A 22,012-nucleotide genomic window follows, 5' to 3' on the forward strand; every position below is an offset into this window, starting at 1 on the left:
TTGGACCCCCCCCTCCCACCAAAGCTGAATCAAGGCCACTACATAAATTAGCTAGCATTTCTGTACTGGACTTAGCTTCCTAGTTGCGCTACTTTCAAGCAAAAAATATCTCGGTGCCAGGTAGGAAAACTTGCCTCTGTCATAATAATCATCAACGTTCATTTCTGTTACCCATTAAATAAAGGACATATCGTTCATGTAATGTCATGCTGAATTTGGGACTTACGTAATGTTAAAAGGTGACAACTTTGAGGTGAGAATGAAAATTGGATAGATATATCTACATGCGATAATTCAAGACCCTTTCTGGGGCCTTAGGTATTTGGCACTGGGATGTTATGCATGCATTTGGTGTTTCAGTATACTGTCGTGTGGAAATGAAACTAATAAAATTAATTGTATGTGAAAGGAACAACATATTTACAGAGAGTCCTGAAAGTTGCCCTCAATACCAGCAGCTGCTAAGGGAAGTGATTTAGCTACTCATCTGAACCTGAACTAGCGACAGCCCATTTAAGACAGCTATTTATATTACATATGCTTCAGCAGAAACAGCTATAATAATTTACACAGTAAACACACCTAACTACAGCACTGTATATCTCCTATGGACTATACAGCAACTTCTGAGGTTCGTCATGCACCACTGATGGAATACCCATATTGATAAATGACCTCGACTTACTGTAGATCATTACTGACTTGGACAATCTACCTATTTAAGAATCCTCTAAGACACGAACACATCATTTGCTGACTGTAAACACTGATGATTAGACTAAATACCTAGAAAAAGTCATTTTACTGAACAGATAATAATGGTTCACTTATGGTTATCTTCAACCATCGACTGTTTATCAGTTTCAGGTACTGTAGTAACTGTCTATGGATCTAACAACTATCAGCTACTGTCTACCCACGTGTCATACAACAACTACTGCCTGTTTACTCTCAAACCGTAGATGAACCGTTTCATCCCCTATATCCTGTACAGCCTGTCAACCCTTCCACAGACAGTGATCAGGTCGTGCGGAAAGTGTGAAGGAGTACACACCTGATCATCACTGACCTGATGATCGGCCAGATGACGGTACTTGCAGGGCAAGAAGGCGGTGGCACCCAGCTGGACGGTCACGTTAGTGACGGAGTTGTTGGCGAAGTTGGCCTTGGGCAGGAGGTGCCGAATCTCCGACACAGGGTCTTCCGTGGATGTGTCTGTCGGCAAGGAAAGTCAACTTTACTATTTGGTTCACAACTGGTTATATCTTAATCAAGTAACGTACCTGGGAAATAACGGAATGAAACTCCGTCACCAAGATTGAAGACAGGAGTAGCAGATGATGTTCACAGCAAACAGTATGCAGAGAGAGAGAGAGAGAGAGAGAGAGAGAGAGAGAGAGAGAGAGAGAGAGAGAGAGAGAGAGAGAGAGAGAGAATAGGAGCAAACATTAAGCGCCGTCTCATTAGAACGAAAGAATAAATAATATTTTTTTTTAGTTGTATTCAACAAATCAGTGAACATCATAGCAGACTGTCTCCACCCCCCAACTCCGGAGCCCCAAGTGAGGATGTATAACGACGATAAGCATTGGTTTAGCCTTAGCCTTGGTTACTGCTATTATACTGTAGCTAAAAGGTCAGGTTATTTAATAGAAGGAACCACCGAAGGAAGTCCCGTAATCCAAGATACCTGAAAAAAATCTTAAATATGGAAACTTGACCCAAACAAACCTCAAGGAAAATTTCATATAGTCCTTCAATATGCCAAGGGACGACGGCTTATGGCCAGCGAGCACTTAAATTCGAAAATCTAAACTTTTCATGGTCTCGAGCACGCTGATAATGTTCCAGTTTTCTGCGTTAAAGTTAATGTTGTAGGTGGACTAAAAAAACACACACACAAAAACAAAACAGAATCTAATCTGGAGATGTGCCAAAGTGCCCTTCAGATAATCTCATTTTTATAGCCTAGTCCGTTAAGCTTAATGACGATGGCTCTCCGAATTCAATTAAGATCTTCATGGAGTCAAATCATTTATATGAATCGAAGGATATTGGAGACCTCAACAATTCTACAGACCAGAGAAGTAAATACGCAGAAGCTGTGTCATACGTACAAGGTGTATATCATAGACAGAAGAAATTAAAACTTGGAAATATATACCAACAATACGGGTGTGTGTGTGTACCAACCACCAAATAATTTGTATGTTTTTCAAGTTAATGATATAAACATTAGTATCTAAACATTGCCTTCAGGGGCCCACTATGGCGTCTTCGTGGACGTGGCCTTGTCGTGTTAGGTCAACACGAGGCATGTCGACCTACCCAGACAGGCGATGGGATTCGACCTGTCACTGGTACCGTACACGGAGAAATATCCACTCTAGTGACATGGGTCAGGTCAGGATGGGTGCAGCGGTGAGAGGCATCTCGGTACCCATAAGTGTTAAAATCGGCCTTGGGTAATAAAAGCTTACTGAATCACAATGAGTTCCAATGGGCGTTGGTATCTATGAAGAGAGACAGACCCAAAGAGAATCGCTTGATATATAGAACAGAACATAAACTAACTCCTTAGTCTAATAATGAAGCTTCGGCCTTCCTCAACCTACCCGACCTCACAGTAAACTTAGGAGAATTTCCACGTCAACTGTTTAGGTCCGGAAAGTGCCTATCCTGTTGCTGTGACTTGTGGCAACTTCTGCTAATTAACAAAGAGGAAGCACCAGAACAAAACTCTGGCACCTCGCCCAAACTTAGCTGACTCTCAAATTGTTGGTGTCTGGCCGAAATTTACACCGACTCCAAGCACGACTAAGGAAACTCTGAGAGCAAAGTTTAGTGTTAGTGTTTCAACACGTGCCCTGCCAACTGGTCCTGACTCACAATGACCCGAAAACTTCACCTTTTTCGGGGGGTGGGGGAGAGGGGTTATGGTTACCCACAGATCTAAACTTCTCACGTCAGAGTGCAGCTGTACCTAACTCTCCTACAGAAACTTGAACAACTTAACTCCCGGCCACCGCCCAGCTTGTAGAGTACCTAAAATAGGTCACTGAGAAAATTTGTACCTCGTATGAAGAAATTAAATTTAAGGGAAAAAATTAAAATATTACTTCAATAATTTCATATAAATAAGTAGAGATACTCATACCTCATGAACAGTTTGTTATATGAATGTAAATTATTCAGTTTTTATTTTTAGCTTTATATTATTATATTTTCTTTTTGAAATAAAGTTTAATTTCATTTACCCAAAACTGTTAGAATATCAATCAGAGATTATAATGGCTTATTGGTCTTTCATATAGAGTAATGGTTTTAATTATGATAACAGCTTCCACTGCATAACAACCGAACATGTTTGTTGTAACTGTGTTGTTGATATTAACATCCAGATAAATAATTTACAGCAGAAACCATTGTACAGTAGTATTACATCTACTAACACACACCAAGTGGCTCCTACCTTGGTATACCGTGCGTCTAGCGGCTGTTGAGACCAATACAATATTTTACACATTCTACGCAGATTAAAATCCACTTAGCTACATGACCTTCGTATGTAAACGGTAACTACATAAACTGCAAGATATTGACTAAATGACCCGATATTGTGTTACTAGAGAAGAACCACGAAATACATGATTAACTGTATGAATGATATATACAAAACAAAGAACTTAAATATACATACATATACAATAAAATACACAATCCCTGGAAATACACAGTTGAAAATTGAAAGCAGAACTGACCTTGTTGAGAGAGTGCGAGGACGTAGGAGTACAGGCAGCTTAGAACCAATACCAGCACCCGGCTTTGGTTCACCATCCTCCCACAAACCTGTGTCAAACAAGACAGTGTTAGCACCTTGATTTATTTTTGTTGTAGAAATGAAGTTCTCTCTCACTCACACAAAAGGTTTACTGGAAAATACAGCAACCCGAAGCAGAATATATATATATATATATATATATATATATATATATATATATATATATATATATATATATATATATATATATATATATATATAAGACACTAATAGTATATATAGCCTATACTGACAAGGGGAAGTAGGTCATTTAACAAAGGCTTTCCGTACAAAAGGAAGAAATGTGGGGTAAACATAAAACTATTGATTATTTTTACAGTTGTGGAAAGATTTATGAATAGAGTTGTGTTGGTTTGCTCCAATTGCGGTGTCACAGCAACAAATGGACGAGGAACCACAGGTGGTAAAAGGTGGTGTTGGCAAGGATTGTACTTCTGCTTCGTCCCAAACTATTAAATTAACACACGATGCTGATCAGGGAGGATAGCTGAGAGAGCCAGTGTACGGAGTGCCTCTTTGGTCTTGATAAACGGATCTTAGAAGCATAATTACATTGTTACTTAGGAATCCATTACCTTGTTTGACAAAACAAAAACGTAGCGGGAGTGCTATGTCGTGCTATGTAAATATTGGAATGACCTCGACTCTAGGTTGGCCATTTTGTGTGTGTGTGTGTGTGTGTGTGTGTGTCCACCACTGCGGAAATCGATGAAGAGATTCAACATCGGACCAGATGTGCATCTCAAGCCTTTGGTAGACTCTGTATTTGTGTCTTCAGCTGTAGGGAGCTGAAATTATCTACAAAGTTGCACGTATATCTAGCAGTGGTCCTCGCCACCCTACTATATGGCAGCGAGACATGGGTCATATACAGGCGGCACCTCAAGGCACTTGAAAACTTTCACCAACGTAGTCTACGTTCCATCCATGGAGTTCGCTGGGAAGACAAGAGAACAAATGTCAGTATTCTTGCTGACACTAACTGTAGGAGCAACAAGGCTACCATTATACATGAACAACTTCGCTGGACTGGCCATGTAGACTGCCAAAGCAGCTACTCTACAGTCACCTAACGAATAGTAAAGGTAACGCTGGAGGGCAACTGAAAAGGTATAAGGATAGTCTTAAGACAAACCTGAAAAAGTGCCAAATCGACCCCCTCACCTGGGAGTCGATTACTCCACACCGTAACGCTTGGAGGAGCACTACACGAGGTAGTGTCAATGCTTTCGAGTTAGCCCGACTGTATACCGAGGCAGACGAGCACCAGCACCGGAAAGACGCTGCCGCCGCCCCTCCCGCAACATCTGTGGACGACCCTGCCGGTCCCGTATCAGCCTCTCTAGTCACCTAAGAGCTCACCAACCTAGATGACATCCTTAATAACTCATATCATTGTATCATAGCTGGATGATCGTCATACTCAATCCCGAGTGACAACAAAGTAGTAGTAGTAGTGTGTGTAGGGAAGGACTATTAGCCGACATCGATAATCGAACAAAAATGACATTGAAATTCTCACCACTGCTGTTTGCCTTATGCTAATAATGGGATAATATGTAATTTCTCTGAGAATAGACCAGACAGTTCCAGTTATTAGGACTGGCAAAAATAATCGGACCTAAAGAACGAAAATCTTAAATATTTCGAGATCTTTTTTATTTTTTACAGGGAGTCAAACTTCTGTAAAAGAGTCACATCTGTTTGTCAATTAAATACCTGGAAGCTGATGAATAGTTTAATTTTAATAAAAAGTAAGAACATAAGACTATTTTACAAGAACAGTTCACCCCCCCACCCCTTGACAAGTATGGGAGTCCAATTGGTCATAAAATAATGCAAATTCTTCTTTCTATCTTAAACGACATTGAATTTCACAAAATTCTCAAAAGTGGGTCTCATAGCACACTGTATGCTGAGCCTTCGGTACATAAGGAGGCGGCATGGCCGGTATTGCACTCAATCGCATTTACTTCCCCCAAGTTGTAAAGTTAGGTGTACCCATTTGCAGCTGAATGAACTGGGAGCGCCCGGGGATCGAACTACCGACCCCTGGGATAGTAGGTGAGCACTGTATCCACTCGACCGAAAGTATTCCATATGTGGCAACCATTACTCTTCGACCACTTTTTTTTTTCAGGAGAGGTAAAAGATAGGCAACAAATATGTTTCTATGTAAGAAAAGTAACAAATGAACTGTTCCATGTCACCGTGGGTAAAAATATATTTTCCGCGATATAACGAAGCAGCTGAAAACAAATACTTTGACACCTTAAAAAATATATATATTTTAATGAAGTCGTCGGTACCTATAGGAGCAAGTGACAGTAATGGCTGGGTTATGGTTATATGCCGCTCCATTAGAATTTTGACCGCCTATTATAAAAAAGGGTAGAGACCAACGCTGAGGGTAAACACTCGTAAATATGACCCTTGAGAGTTGAGTCTGGCCATTGTCTGGTGACCATCAATTCTGCAGAACGTAAAATAAAATACATTTTACGACGTCTACCCAAGCATTTACAGGTTTTCGGGGCAACAAAATGTTAATGCCAGTAAACAAGAGGGAGAGAAAATATTGGGTACTTGAGGAGACCAAATGTTGCTTGACACAACAACACAATAAACATAACGACCCACTTCCCCCGTTCACACCACTATAAAATGACGAGTGTGAACACAAACATCAATTGAAGAGGGTGCTAAAGTGTCGCTTCTGAACATTAGTTTGTACACGTTACGACGTCTTGGGTCCGGCCGGTGAAATTCTAGTAGAGCCAAAATCTCTCTCTATTATGAGTTAGACTTTATTGACAGAGAAAAATATAGTATTTCGATAATAATGACTTATTTGTCTATTACATGAAAGAATATTAAACCTAATATTATTATTATTTTTATTATTACTTTGCTTTGTTGTTATAAGCAAATCATACACTCGCCGATTATGCTGATGAAAAGAAAATGGCCCAAACACACACACACACACACACACACACACACACACACTCTTAGCGACATACGAGACAAAAATATCAAATGTTAGCGTATGAACAAGTCACTATTAAGCTACAACAATAACACCATAAACTAAGTCCTATTTGACAAAAAAACATCAATAACCTATTATTAGTTTGATAATTTCTATTCATTTTTTATTCACTCATTTCTTGTATTTTTTATCATTAATTTTTTTTCATGATTTCATTGATAACTTACAATTCATAACTTTGTTTCTTTTATCCAAACCTGATGCGGTCACTGCGAAAGTAGGGCACTCAATGGTTACTCTCTAAAGTAGGGCACTCAATGGTTACTCTCTAAGGAAGGGCACTCAATGGTTATTCTTTAAAGTAGGGCACTCAATGGTTACTCTCTAAAGTAGGGCACTCAATGGTTACTCTCTAAGGAAGGGCACTCAATGGTTACTCTCTAAAGTAGGGCACTCAATGGTTACTCTTTTATTTGTATTTTTGCTTTGTTTTACTTCTTTATTTGATTGCCCGGGCGATATATCACAGTTTTTTAGATCTAGAAAGTTAAAATTTAGCCAGTGTGTGTTGTGTGATCAGTCAACGAAGGCAGGAAGTGTAACAAATTGGGATTCATTATTGTTATTCAGGGAGAGAGAGCGAGAGAGTCTATTGAGTGGGGATGGCTTGAGAAAAACTCTTCGTGTGTCAAACTCATATTTCAGAAAGACGATAAAGTTGTTTACCAATGACAGTTTATAGAGATAATTGAGGTAAGATCTATAGGTGTTTAAATGGAGACTGTCCCGTTTTAAGGATGGTTTATTGTAGACAAGTGGACAGTGAAAGACGGAAAAGGTTATAAAGGATTTTGATTATTCGGTGAAATATATTGCCAATAGTAAATTCATGGTGGTGGGGAAGGGATAGGTGGGGCTGAATTGTGGAAGGAGATTGTCCGGGTGGAGTTACGAACAAGTGAGTTATATAAAAAATAATAATTTCTTGCCGGGGTGAAATAGGGTGAGCTGTAGGAGGGAAAGTAGGACTGGAAAAATTGCGCCGAATTGATTCACCAGCAGCACCAGAATTAATGTTACTGTAATACCTTGCCAAGGGACTCCATTCTGAAATGTAATTATTGGCTGAACAGTGAGGTCTACTATTTGCATATCGTTGAAAGTAAATGTTATGAACTTGTTTTCAGTGTTGGAAAATGAAGTTTCAGACAGAATCACTTTAAGCCATGCCGATTATATGATCGTATATTTGTGCTAAGTATACCTTTCATAAAGTGTCATCACCAACAACATAATGTGTCTCCAAGTCATCATACCAGTAAGGTACTCTCAATAATGTATGTTAGGTCCTACACTATAAGAACACCATTTCTGATTTTCCATAACAATCTCACTCAAACCCGGTGCCGTCTCCCAACCAACCCCGTCCGTGAGACTGATCAGTTTACCTGGTACAACTCCGTGCTAATTTAGACTACATTACATATCTAATCCTTACTAAATAATCTCTACTAACACAAACTAACCTCGTGAGCAACTGGAACACATTTAGCTTTACATCGAGGCACAGTTTGTCGTCGTCAACATCTAACGCAAATGTCACACTTGAACCAAATCCAGTTAATGCTTCCTACTCGTCCTCCTCCTCACCTACATCGTCTCCTGGAGTTTCAACACTCTCTGTCACTTACCAGGCACGAAGCTCCCACCTTTACGGTTCATATCCATTATGGTTTTTTCGGGAGTCAAAACACTACTCTGTTAAGTTTCCCCTGACGACTCATACTCTTGCACGCTCCAGGCTGATAATTTTTCCCGCCATCTTCCCCCTAGCGAGCCGGTGTAACTCTTCCTATTTCTGGCCTGACCTCTCCTGGTCCATAAACAATTATGAAATTTGTTCTAAATTGTGTAAAATGAAGTATATTACTGCCACCTACAAGGTTAATGTCCCTCATATCAAATGTCTAGTTCCTTGCGTACAGTGCCGCCTCCGAACCGAATAAAATAGTCTGACGTTCGCCAAAAGTGGCGTCCCCGCAGTGAAGAAGTTAATAACGAACACGGTGACTTTGTAGGTGGGGGTCGACCCTCTTATTTAGACGTTCATAAGAAATATCAGGGTAATTTACGAACGCAAGACAAATTTTAACTATCTTGAAAACTTCGGCCATAGGAAGCAAGATGACAAAATATAGATGTGTTTTAAGGAGGCGGGTCCACTTATGGGGGCAGGTAAGGGGACAACCACTGCGGCCAACAACTTTACATTTCTTGTTTTCACACTTGAGGAGACGAAAGGTAGTGTTTCTTATTCCCCTTTTTCCCCGAAGAGGTGTTGTAAGTCAAATGATCTGTCGGAATAATTTAGGCGAATTTCCGTTACATGCACTGCGAAAAGTTACTTTTAAATAAGCTCTTGGGACCAGTGTAGTATATTCAGTATTCAAAATTTTACTGCCTTTTCTGTAATATTCATTCCTTAGCTATTCTTATGTCAGTCAGTTTTCCCTAATGAGTCCATAGCTCATCATCTATATCTCGCCAAACATCACCATTTAAACTTTTCATCTCATAAATACAGTTCAAAACTTTTCTCCCTTTGGCCACGTTCCAAGATTTTTTTTTCTTAAACTTAGAGATGAGTTTCCTTTCCTTTAACCAATATTTATAAGTTTACTTGTTCTATCAAAACTTCCTTCCGTTATCATCCATCACATCCCTTCATCCATCATCCAGCAACACCTCTCCTTCCATCATCATCCATCACATCCTCTCCTTCCATCTCCTTCCATCATCATCCATCACACCTCTCCTTCCATCATCATCCATCACACCTCTCCTTCCATCATCATCCATCACACCTCTCCTTCATCCATCACATCCCTTCATCCATCATCCACAACACCTCTCCTTCCATCATCATCCATCACACCTCTCCTTCCATCATCATCCATCACACCTCTCCTTCCATCATCATCCATCACACCTCTCCTTCCATCATCATCCATCACACCTCTCCTTCCATCATCATCCATCACACCTCACCTTCCATCATCCTCCATCACATCTCTTCTTCCATCATCTATCACACCTCACCATCCATCATCATCCATCACACCTCTCCTTCCATCATCCATCACACCTCACCATCCATCATCATCCATTACACTTCATCCATTGTCCTCTCCTTCTCTTATCATCTACAGCGGAAGGAAAAGAACACAAAAGTGGGAGGCGGAGTGAATAATGTGAGGGTGGAAGAGGGGTGGATGGAGCATGGTGGAAGGGTGGATGGTGTGGGGTGGAACAGAGTTGATGGGTCGTGATGGAGAATGTAAGCTGTGGTGTCGGTGGTGGGGAGTCTGAAGGAAGGAAGGAAGGAAGGAAGGAAGGAAGGAAGGAAGGAAGGGAGGAAGGAAGGAAGGAAGATATATGTGAAGTAAAAGGTCAATATGTCATAAGCAGAGGATTATCAAATAACAGTGAGGACAGAGAACGTGTTAATATCCAAGCTACTCACATTGATTCCTACCTAAGAGTCACGTACGTAATATTTACACAAATTATCAAACGCAAATTTCGAATACTCTAGTACAATGAACACTTTATTTTTTCCAGCTTACATTTTATGATCACTTATGGGCAAATGAATACACTGTTTGAGAGACGTGTGGATACAAAGAACATAATGCAGACTAATTCACCAATACAAATACTCGTATAAGTTCTTGTTCGTTAATCTTAGAAGGCAGGACTAGTGATACTGAAGTGGGTGGCCTCTAGCGCTTTCTTCATCTGTTTATTCATTCCTTCGTGCAATAGTGTTGTTTCATTCCAATTTGACAGGAGTCCATATAACTGACATGCCCCGCGAGAGCATTAGATGCCTATGACATCTCAGATCAGCTTTAAGTTCTGTCAGTCTTGCAGACAGTCCACGTCCAGCTTCTCCATAATATACACGTTGACAATTGTTACACGGGATCCTATACACGACACTCGCTCTGTTGCTATACCACCCGCTTTGTTTACCCTTAACACCACTAATTGCCTGCATCTATTAAGAACTCATCGATGACGTGGGCTTGTTTGGAACTGGTAAGGATTTAATACTCGTTGAGACACACTCCACCATTTTCTCTACTCCATTATTCTTCTGGTCTTGTTTCTCAGCCTCAAGAGTAATCATTTGGTTTAATTTTATTTCCTGAATGTCTGCATAACGTATATCTCCTAAGTATTCCTGGCTACATATTCATAGGGATCAAAATAAATCCAAAGACTAGTCCTGATCTCTTCCTTTCACTGTGGCCAGACAGGTAATGGAATAAGTTGTCTTTATTCCTTGGTTATCTATATACGGAGAACTTTGTGCCTTGATCACTCTTCCAAATGATTGTATCCAAAAACAGCATCGTTAAATTGGATACTCCCGCACACATTGTCCCGCTGTTTGATGTTATACTATATTTTCGTTCTCCTTGGAATTACGACCAACACGTCACCATCATACCGGTAATGTACCACAAGACGCTTCTGCCCATGATCCTGTTGAAACTGTCGTCCTCTATCATTTCCTGCACAATGAATCTATTACAGCACTGAGCGGTGAGCCCACAGCTAGCTCTGTGCTGTCCATATTCTTCTTCACTGAGTGTAAATGGGCCCAATCTAACACATATGCCACGAGTTTCGCGTAGTCTGCTTTGGTTACAGGTAACTCATCATCATCTAAGCTTTCTACCGCCCTTGTCACTGCTTGTATATCCCCACCCAGATTCAACACCAAAACTTGCCAACTTCTTGATCTTGAGGTTAACTTCCCTTAATCTTATTAAATCTGTTTAATTCTTTAAGCGAGTCCCACCAACTTGCTCCTGGCGCTACAGACACGGTTTGGCCCGTCGTTTCGCTAACCTGCACGGGGCGCTACCAGTACCCGAGGAGGGGAGTCATCATAACACCTGGTTGTGAGCCTTAGAAAGCCCTCTCATTCATGGTGGTTTGGGGTCTTCCTCCAGTAGGTTTAATAGCTTGTTCCCCCTACCCGTCCTTACCAGAGCTTCTAAGGTTCTTTCTCAACGTTACCAACATGCTTCTTTCCATATCATGTTCCATCATTTAATAAAGCTCGCCGAGAGTACAAGAAGAGAAGGTAGGAAAAACGCCATACATTTTGTTCTGGTAGCGTATGAGATGTGCGACAAGTCAGGGATGTGAGCTGGGTTGTGAATGTTGTGTTGCTACGGGCGGGGAAGGGAATAGAGAATAGTTTTATGGCCAGGTCCTCACAAAATGGATTGGTGCATTTGTCAGAGGGTTCACCCACCGGCATGGGGTTCAGTGGCGGGGAAGGAGTCGATCGTTGAAGGATCCGAATCTGCGAACGTGAGAGCAACGGATAGTAAAAGTTGTTGTATTTTCTTAACACTACCGCCTCACAGAATAATGACTTGGTGAGCGCTGATTGGGTTAATGAATAGGGTTTTCTTGTCACCAGGTTTGCCTCGAAAAATAGCTGAGATTTCTTGGATTGACATTACGAGGTTGTGTCAGAAAGAATAGGAAATTCCAGCAAACAATAGCAAACACTATCACCACTAGGGCCATCACCAAACACTATCACCACTAGGGCCATCACCAAACACTATCACCACTAGGGCCATCACCAAACACTATCACCACTAGGGCCATCACCAAACACTATCACCACCAGGGCCATCACCAAACACTATCACCACCAGGGCCATCACCAAACACTATCACCACTAGGGCCATCACCAAACACTATCACTACTAGGCATCACCACAACACTATCACCACTGGGCCAGGGCCATCACCAAACACTATCACCACCAGGGCCATCACCAAACACTATCACCACCACAGGCCCACCAAACACCATCACCACTTAGGGCCATCACCAAACACTATCACCACTAGGGCCATCACCAAACACTATCACCACTAGGGCCATCACCAAACACTATCACCACCAGGGCCATCACCAAACACTATCACCACTAGGGCCATCACCAAACACTATCACCTCAACCCTCATTATCACCATCACTAACCACCATATTACCACGAAGACGTCAACCTTATCACCATTACTAAGCCCATCCTCCTTTACCACCACCACCCTCCCACTTCCCTCTACCACCAGCACCCCCACCAGCACCCCCACCTCTTTCGCCCTCCTAAATATCATCAGTCAACACAGTGGTGAGAGGGGAAGGAGGGCGTCAACTTGGGTAAAAGTAAGGCACTGGAAACTCTCTACTAATACATCTCTCCGTCATCTCACTTCGAATTCCCTGAGAAATTGTTCCTTAATGACAGATGAAATAAAGTTGGTTTTATTGTAGCGAAGGTTCTGGAGGAGGGTATGTAATGAGGGTTAAGCTCGTCGATGCATACCAGAAGAGGTTTTCTTAATTAATTCCGACTGGTGAGCTCATTATTACTGAGCTAACACTGACGAAGCGATAACCTACATTAAACAATATTTAGTGGAGATTTCCTGCCGTACACCTTATATCACTGCGCCTTTCTCGTTTATCACCCAGTGTTATATATAATAAGAGGGAGTTCAATAGATCTTGTATGGTTTTGTATACATAGGAGACCACTAATCGCTTATCTGGTATGATGAAATAAAATTAGCATCAGAATTATTAGAGTGAAAGGCATTGATCACTGTTGCGGCGCGGCCCCCATAGGTGAGCATAGATCATTATCAACATCCAGCCCAACACGATGAAGAGGTTTATGTCGTACTAGTTGGCCACACCCCAGCTGTGTTGTCAAGTGTGTGGGTGGTAGTAGTTGGCCACACCCCAGCTGTGTTGTCAAGTGTGTGGGTGGTAGTAGCTGGAAACAACACATTAATCATTCATAACAGATATATAAATAACATTAGAACAAATACGGTCAATAATTTTCTATATTTTTTGGAGCCATGTAAAACTTCTTTTTTATGTCTCGGGCATTTAATGGCTTTCCTCCAGCCCGCCCATACATCTCCGCTCCTCCATACAAATGTAAATACTTTAGGTATCTAGAGGGCAAGATCTGGTCCTCCATATTTTCAATTTTGGGCTGATAGATCATCACATCCTGGTGTTTTGTTGTGCTTCGTTTGTTTGGCTTCTTTCAGTATCCATCAGTGTTAATGGTTATATTGTTCTAGTGAATTCAGTAGTTCAGTAATGTCTCCTGGGTGACTTTCCCTCTCATTTACATCAAGTAGCTCTAAGAAGTATTCGTTTCGTGTCTTCTATTGTTAACATTTGGTGTATTAGGAGTTCACGATGCTCTTTCTTGATCGTCAGTCCTCGGCTAAGTCAGCTTTAACATCATAACGTAGGCATTCCCATACTGCCATCGTTATTATCCTTCAAAATCGTACCAGTTCGCTCTATTGAGATTTTACATGTAGTTAGAAAAAACATAATTGGTCTATTGTTTTTTTTCTAAAGTTCAGGTTGTTTCCATTTTTAATTTTAAGTTTAAAAGTTCCATTGTTCGATTTCCTTGTCAATTTATTTTGCTTAATGTATTGTGGGAACAAATGTGAAATTAAAAACTAAATATATTTTCGTTTTGTTTTACGTTTTCATACTTGTATTAACTTTCGTTCCAAAGTACAATTAAATAACTGTTTACCTCCCCTGTGGCGTTTCTGGGTCTTAATAAAAACTTCATCAGATTTTTTTGGTCATGGATTAATCTTTTATGTTGTATTCCTCATTTTCTGTGTTAAGTTGTTGGTCACATCAAATATTTTATTATCCCACAATAATGTTTCCTTCCTGTAACCCAAATAGCTCTCGCAACAGTCTGAATTATTAGAGGTAAGGGACTTGAAATGCCACGTTGGCCATAGTGCCTTTGGCCAGCGTGGTGACGAGTAGCCCTAAGATTTAAGCCCTCGCTCAGGTTACACAGCAAGGCTAGTAGACCTGCCAGAGTCGACCACCCTATTGTACATTATCAAGAGCATCAGTTTACATACATTCATTTCGCTGAGGCAAGGTTCAGCGTGCTGCTATTATTATTATATTAATTTTATTATTATTATTAGTGAGTGTGTGCGTGTGTGTGTGCGTGTGTGTGTGTGTGATCACATATACTGCATTAACAAATAATGTGAGCAGCTTGGTACCGTACAAGATTCTTGAGCACTGTGTGGTGGTGGTGGTGGTGGTGGACAGATACCACTCCTCGCACACCTACAGTTTACAACACCCGGTTTTCACACAACCTCTTTTACGAAGATAAAAATTATAATTTTAACAATAACCTTTTTTTTCACCAACACCGTTAGCGATATTATCTATTATGTTCATACTTTCTCCTCAATGTGTATCTTACTCTTTTACCTCTTAGCTACCTGGCCCACCGTGTAATACAGAACACAACATTTCCCGGCTAGAGCTCCCATAACAGGATCACCAAGTATCGGGTGTCGTTGCCACACACCCGGCTTCATTACACCGGCAGCCCTCATTACGGACTGTTCTCTGGGCAGATTACCGGGGGGAAGAACCCTACTAACATGTGCTGCCACCCAGGCGTAGTACAGTAAATGTATTTATCTTTGGCTGAACTTGTATCGGCGAGCTCAACCCATGCAGTGTCTCCTGATCAGTACATTAAACGGGTGTAACATTATGGAAAACTGTCCAGGTAGAATGCTGGACGAAGGACCAGGATGGAGGGTACAGAACTACAGAAGGAGACAGATAGTGGATAAAAATCATCTAAAAATCCTGGTATATGAAGGTATGTGGATGTAATGGAAAAGGTAAGGGAAACGTGAATGAAATTGTTGGTGTGAAAGTAATCCAGATGACCTGGTTTGGTGAGAAACTAAGTCGAGAGAACTGGTCGGGGGACAATGGCATGATATAATCTCGATAGTATTTGATTGAGTAACATCGAGAGAAGAAGGAGCAGTGTTAGTGAGTGATGGATTATGGAGACATGATATATTTAGAGGATCTGCTTACGAATATTATGGATCAGACTAAAAGTAGGTTATTTTACGTATGCATTAACCAGTGGTGAAGGAAGGAAGGAATTGGGAAGGAAGGAATTAGGAAGACCTGAATTATGCACCAAAAGTTTCATCGTGAGAGATAATGAGACAGTGATGAGGATTAAATGCGAGAATTGGTGATAAGGAAGTGGCGGGAATTGTGGGGGAAATACAATGTTCCAGGAAACAATTGCAAGAACTGAAACTGGGTAATTCGTGGTTTAAAAGGCAAGATATTCCTAATTATACACGGAAGAGGATAAAGGAGACATCAGGTTACTATACAACTATCAAAATCACTCCGCTTCGCTCAGGTACTGTATAATAAGGAATATAACCAAAAGCAGTGATTGAAAAAGGATAGAAGGCGAATACGAGAGATAGACGGAAAGACCGAGAAGGAAATAAAGAACAGAGCGGCTGTGTGTGTGTGTGTGTGTGTGTGTGTGTGTGGCGTCAAGTGATTTTTAGAGTCCGGCGCCACTGTTGCTTGATGTTGTGGTGATGTGTGAAATGAAAAAAAATAAACTAGACAGCTACCGCAGTGTTGTTGTGAAAGAGGCACACCGCAACATCCAACTCTGGTGAGGGAACTACAGTAGACAGAAGGAATAACTGCTAATCTTAAACATCATAGTGGGAGATAAATTTACTCAGTCTCAACCTGTCTGTGATTTCTGATTCCAGGCCCACTCGACCGATTCCCTGAATATATTCGTTAACTCCATTGTGCAGAAGCTAACTTTAGCTTGAGTAAAGATCAACCTATCTGGGCACACCTTCATGTTTACTTCCTTTAGTTCAACGCAAATTATCATTGAGTTAGGCACAGATGGTTTCTCTAGTGTCCACCTGCGCCACACCAGGTCTCTGCTCCCCCACTGTGCTCCTCAACTCTAAATAACTTGTCACACTTTAATTACTGCCCATAAAACCAAATGCTTCCAAAGATATTTTGAGTTTCCATATCGTAAATTAATATAATTCTCTCTTCTAAAACTCTTATCAGTTCTCAAATCTCTACACATATAAAACAATAAAGTGTTGCTATAAAACGATTACTTAGTCTAAAACCTCTGCACGAATCATTAACCACCACAGTCACTTGGAAAAAAGAAAAAGCAGCATGGTTTAGATATCCCCAGAGGACTCCAGGCGTTCCCAGAACTGGATATGAGCCGCAGTAATGGATCTCGTTGCCAAAGGTCAGAGCGGTGTTACCTGGCAGGTCACGCTAGGTCTTGGGTTACGCGCTGTGGGATACAAGTGTTGCACTAGGCGGCCTATCACATTACAGTACCCTACCTCAGATCACCGTCAAGATATACGCCTGCAAATGTTTGTTTGACTGTGCTGTGTTCAAGGTACGAATGATAGCGTAGTAGTCGGTGGTGGTGACTGGTGTGTGATCTTGGGATCTTCATTAAAATTCCACTTGACAAAACAGCTTTTGCGTTAACTGCTGTTTGCTGTGATTGCTTTACCTAAATCTATCACCAACCACAAAACGTGGTATGCCCATAACCTAGATTATCTCGGAGGCACATTTTTTTTAATCATCTACGTCCTTGTCATCTGAAGTGATCAGGCAGACAATTTCCAGTCCTATTATCTTTTAACAATCCCAGATCGATGGAAAGAAGTAAAAGCTGCTGGCAGGTGTTGGAGCTTGAGTATAAGGGTCCTTAAGAACTTATTCCTCCCTTACTGGCTCTCTTTGTCCTCACTCCTCCTTTGTCCACCTCTCTCTCTCTCTCTCTCTCTCTCTCTCTCTCTCTCTCTCTCTCATAGTTTTTCCTTACCTCTAATCTCTTGCTTAATTCCTTTTTCATTCTCCCATCGTTTCCTCTCTTGGTAATAAAACTGTTGGCATCGAGCCATCACATGCAACGGATTCACAAATTGTATTTACTGGGAAGGGTGAACAAACTTAACGGTGTCCATAGCGTAAACCGTAAACTTTCCTCGTTTAATATACTCTAGTGTTAGTGCACCCAAGGCCATGGATGACACACACACGTGATATATAACAAGAGAAAGCAAACCAACATTATGGTGGTGTAATTAACGTGACAACATGGAGGTTGGTGTCATTAACATGGCAACATGGAGGTTGGTGTCATTAACATGACAACATGGAGGTTGGTGTCCTTAACATGGCAACATGGAGGTTGGTGTCATTAACATGACAACATGGAGGTTGGTGTAATTAACGTGACAACATGGAGGTTGGTGTCATTAACATGGCAACATGGAGGTTGGTGTCATTAACGTGGCAACATGGAGCTGGTGTCATTAACGTGACAACATGGAGGTTGGTGTCATTAACATGGCAACATGGAGGTTGGTGTCATTAACGTGACAACATGAAGGTTGGTGTCATTAACGTGACAACATGGAGGTTGGTGTCATTAACATGGCAACATGGAGGTTGGTGTCATTAACGTGGCAACATGGAGCTTGGTGTCATTAACGTGACAACATGGAGGTTGGTGTCATTAACATGGCAACATGGAGGTTGGTGTCATTAACGTGACAACATGAGGTTGGTGTCATTAACGTGACAACATGGAGGTTGGTGTCATTAACATGGCAACATGGAGGTTGGTGTCATTAACGTGGCAACATGGAGCTTGGTGTCATTAACGTGACAACATGGAGGTTGGTGTCATTAACATGGCAACATGGAGGTTGGTGTCATTAACGTGACAACATGAAGGTTGGTGTCATTAACGTGACAACATGGAGGTTGGTGTCATTAACATGGCAACATGGAGGTTGGTGTCATTAACATGGCAACATGGAGGTTGGTGTCATTAACATGGCAACATGGAGGTTGGTGTCATTAACGTGGCAACATGGAGGTTGGTGTCATTAACGTGACAACATGGAGGTTGGTGTCATTAACATGGCAACATGGAGGTTGGTGTCATTAACATGACAACATGAAGGTTGGTGTCATTAACGTGACAACATGGAGGTTGGTGTCAACAGAACAGGAAAGAGCTTATCTGGGTCACTTAAAACATTCGTCCCGGGTTGTTGTGTTACGTGGTGCAGTAGCACTGCTGACTGGATAGTGTATCTGACCTACAGTACAGTGCTCACTGAATATGTTTCTTTAGATGTTGAGAACATGCATTCACTAACGTCCTCCTCTTCGTCATAATTTACCAGACGATAACTCTACAACTGGACAACGATTGAATTTACAGTTATATCTGGAGCTTCTCTTGAAGAACATTTACTTTACTGTGGTCTTATACGTGTGTTTTTATCCCATTCCATTTTATCTTTTTAATTCGCCACATGATTCTTTCTCTATCATTCACATTTATGTATTAATTTTCTATTTGATTTCTCTAGCTTTCTATTTATATGTCTGTCTTCTAAGTTTTCAACCCTCTGCTCTACTGTACGTTTGATATATTCCTCAAAAGAATACTCAAAATCAAAAGCTGTATTCGGAAAAAAATACAACCTATACAGTATAAACACAAAGTTATAAATGCATATAAAACAAACTGAATACATAAACTACATTTAGTACAACACGCAACTCCTATAAAGTTAACTTAAACATCTTCAAAAGCCAAACTTCGTCACAAACCATCAATATCTAGCAAGAGATTCATGAATGAGATCTATTTCCTAATACAGTCCATCTTCGATCTCTAGGTTCTCATGTTTTTTTAATGCACACTGATTACGTCCATCATTGAGACATATACCTGTACGGTATTAGATATCCTAAATCACCTACTGATACTATATAAAGCGAAGCTATAATAGTCAGTGTAGGTCTGAACACTGTGGATGATTGCTCATAACTCGGTGATCAAATTTCAATTATGAAGCATCGTTGCTAAAGGGGGTTTTGAAGTCACGACGAGCCTTACGCATAAATTACTTTAAAATAAGACTCCACTCTACCGGATTCTCCTTTTAAACCATTACCTTTAAGACTTTTTTACAATAATATAAAATCTATTGTTGGTTTTTCGTAGACACAATATGGTCCGATAGTTTTCAGATTATTTCACAGGATTTTCAGTGCCTAATAATAATAATTTCATGCCCCCCCCCTTCTCTGGGAAAAATAGTGTAATTGTCTATAGTGTGTTGAGGGATCTGCCTATGACTCCACCCTCCCCCCCCTCTCTTGCGTGATATGGGGATGACTCTAATACTCTACCTAAGTGACACTTCCAGGGTGCATAAGTATATCCATACAAAATTTCACCGCGGCCGACCTCCTAATTACATCTTCAGCCACTTAAAATTCTACCTTTGTGGAACTTCTGGGTTGTTTGCGCATTTCTTGGTCATATTTTAGTTTTCTTCAAAATTGCAACTATACATAGCAATTATCCACACACACATGACATTGTGTTTTATATGTTAAATAGATACATTTTACATACCTCGATGATTTTCCTCATAAGATCTAAATGAAATTGGATTCAGTTAAGTTGACGGTTCGTGAGGTGCAGTGCAGTGCAGACACACTATAAACTAAGCCTTTTTGTTAAAAAAAATGCAGTGTGGTCGGCATTGCACTCAGCCGCCTTTACTTTTCCACAGGTGAAAAGTTAGTCACCATTTACAACTAAGTGAACTACAGGGTGCCCAGGTCGCGAGCCAGTGAGAGGACAAGAGGCGAATGGTGTACCACTGCACCCAATATTTAAAGTAGGAGCTGAAAAGTAAAACAGACCATCAACTCAGTAAAAAAGTAAATATGTGTGCCACTAACAAGAGTAAATAAAGTGCAGACGCTAATGCTGAAAGTGGTCCAAACACAGACGAGTTACACTTGAATACAACCCAAGGCTTAGGATCAACGAAGAGAACTTGTAGTCCTGACAATTGTGGTCAGTGTAAATAAAGATTGAAATAGTCTTAGGCTCTACTGCTTTGTGAATCTTGATGAACATCGATCATTCTGTAAATGTTTTATTGTTAATGTCAATGTACAGTTGCTCGCATATGTTACGTTCCTCGTCTCACAGATGACTCCGTACATGTGGCAAGACCGCAGTGACAGTCAAGGTAACTCAACTGGTGATGATGAGGATGGGGGGAGGGGGCAACAGACCAGTAATATACAACACACAGACAGACACAGTATCGCTACAGGACAATTAAATGTGATGGCATTGTCATATAGGTACAGTCACTAGATTGTAATGAAGTGTTCGTAAATATAAACGACAATTAATATGATGAAGAACCGTATAGTTTATTAGTCTTTTACAGTACTAAGGTTTCATTATAATTTATGAAAGGCTATACAAACACCTACCACAATACACCACTGTAATACATATATATACGAGTGAATTTGATCCCAAAATATATGATACACAACCCACCAACACACTCTTCCCCCAGTACTAATCAAGCTTTCTGCAGTGTCCGTGTGCAGCTGTTGAGTATCACTTACGAAACTGTTGATCAAGACCAAAAATGCGACAGGCCAATAAAGACTTCCTTTTGGTGTGTCACAGTGTGTTGATTGCAAGTCACTCAGGTTTCCCCGAGAGGGTGTACACACAGGTTCTTGGGAGGCGACCGTGAAGGACGACAGAATCATACGGCCAACAAGGAGCAGAGCTTGATAGAAAAAATTGCGGATTAACACCGAATGGGTTATCTAAAGGAAACTTTTGCCGAAATCATACGTAATTAATGAACTAATTAATCAGGTTTCTCTAGGACGGTGAGAATTTCGTAAAGAAGTCGGACAAGGTCGTAAAAGTATTCTTCATTGTCTTGGGTCAATGTGAGAGAGATTGTCAGATATAACCCGAGAGGTCACGTTTCAACAGTCTTGAAACATCACCCAAGGACAGTGAAGAAAAAGTTAATCATAAAAGGACAAACTCTAACTGTGGTTAAATTTAAGGTCGCTAGTGACCAAAGGTACGATATAATCATCTGAAGGAACTATCATACTGTTTAAAACCAGGTTATTAGTACAATAGGTTAATGGTTCCTAACCTGATCACCCACATTACTGCCGTAACTCTGTAAACAATAATAATATCGACAGGAAATAACAAAGACTAACTCCTTAAAGTAACCTTTTGAAATAACATTTATAAAGCTGTTTATTTTTGTAGTGGT

General features: G+C 40.7%; 1 protein-coding gene across 2 annotated transcripts in view; it reads right to left on the reverse strand.

The window, feature by feature from the left end:
- The window catches only part of LOC121880068 (neuronal cell adhesion molecule-like), a 103,840-nt gene that overhangs the window by 17,964 nt on the left and 63,864 nt on the right, over nt 1-22,012 (reverse strand). The window contains exons 2-3 of one of the 2 annotated variants that reach the window (XM_042387076.1): nt 3,762-3,849; nt 1,070-1,215 (exon numbers count right to left, since the gene is read on the reverse strand). In XM_042387076.1, the coding sequence (XP_042243010.1) occupies nt 1,070-1,215; nt 3,762-3,849 (234 nt within the window). Of the gene's footprint in view, nt 1-1,054; nt 1,216-3,761; nt 3,850-22,012 lie in introns of both variants that reach the window. The other variant, XM_042387075.1, reaches the window with a different exon arrangement.

Source organism: Homarus americanus, unplaced genomic scaffold (assembly GCF_018991925.1).
Source record: "Homarus americanus isolate GMGI-L3 unplaced genomic scaffold, GMGI_Hamer_2.0 scaffold30108, whole genome shotgun sequence".
Lineage (NCBI taxonomy): Eukaryota > Metazoa > Arthropoda > Malacostraca > Decapoda > Nephropidae > Homarus > Homarus americanus.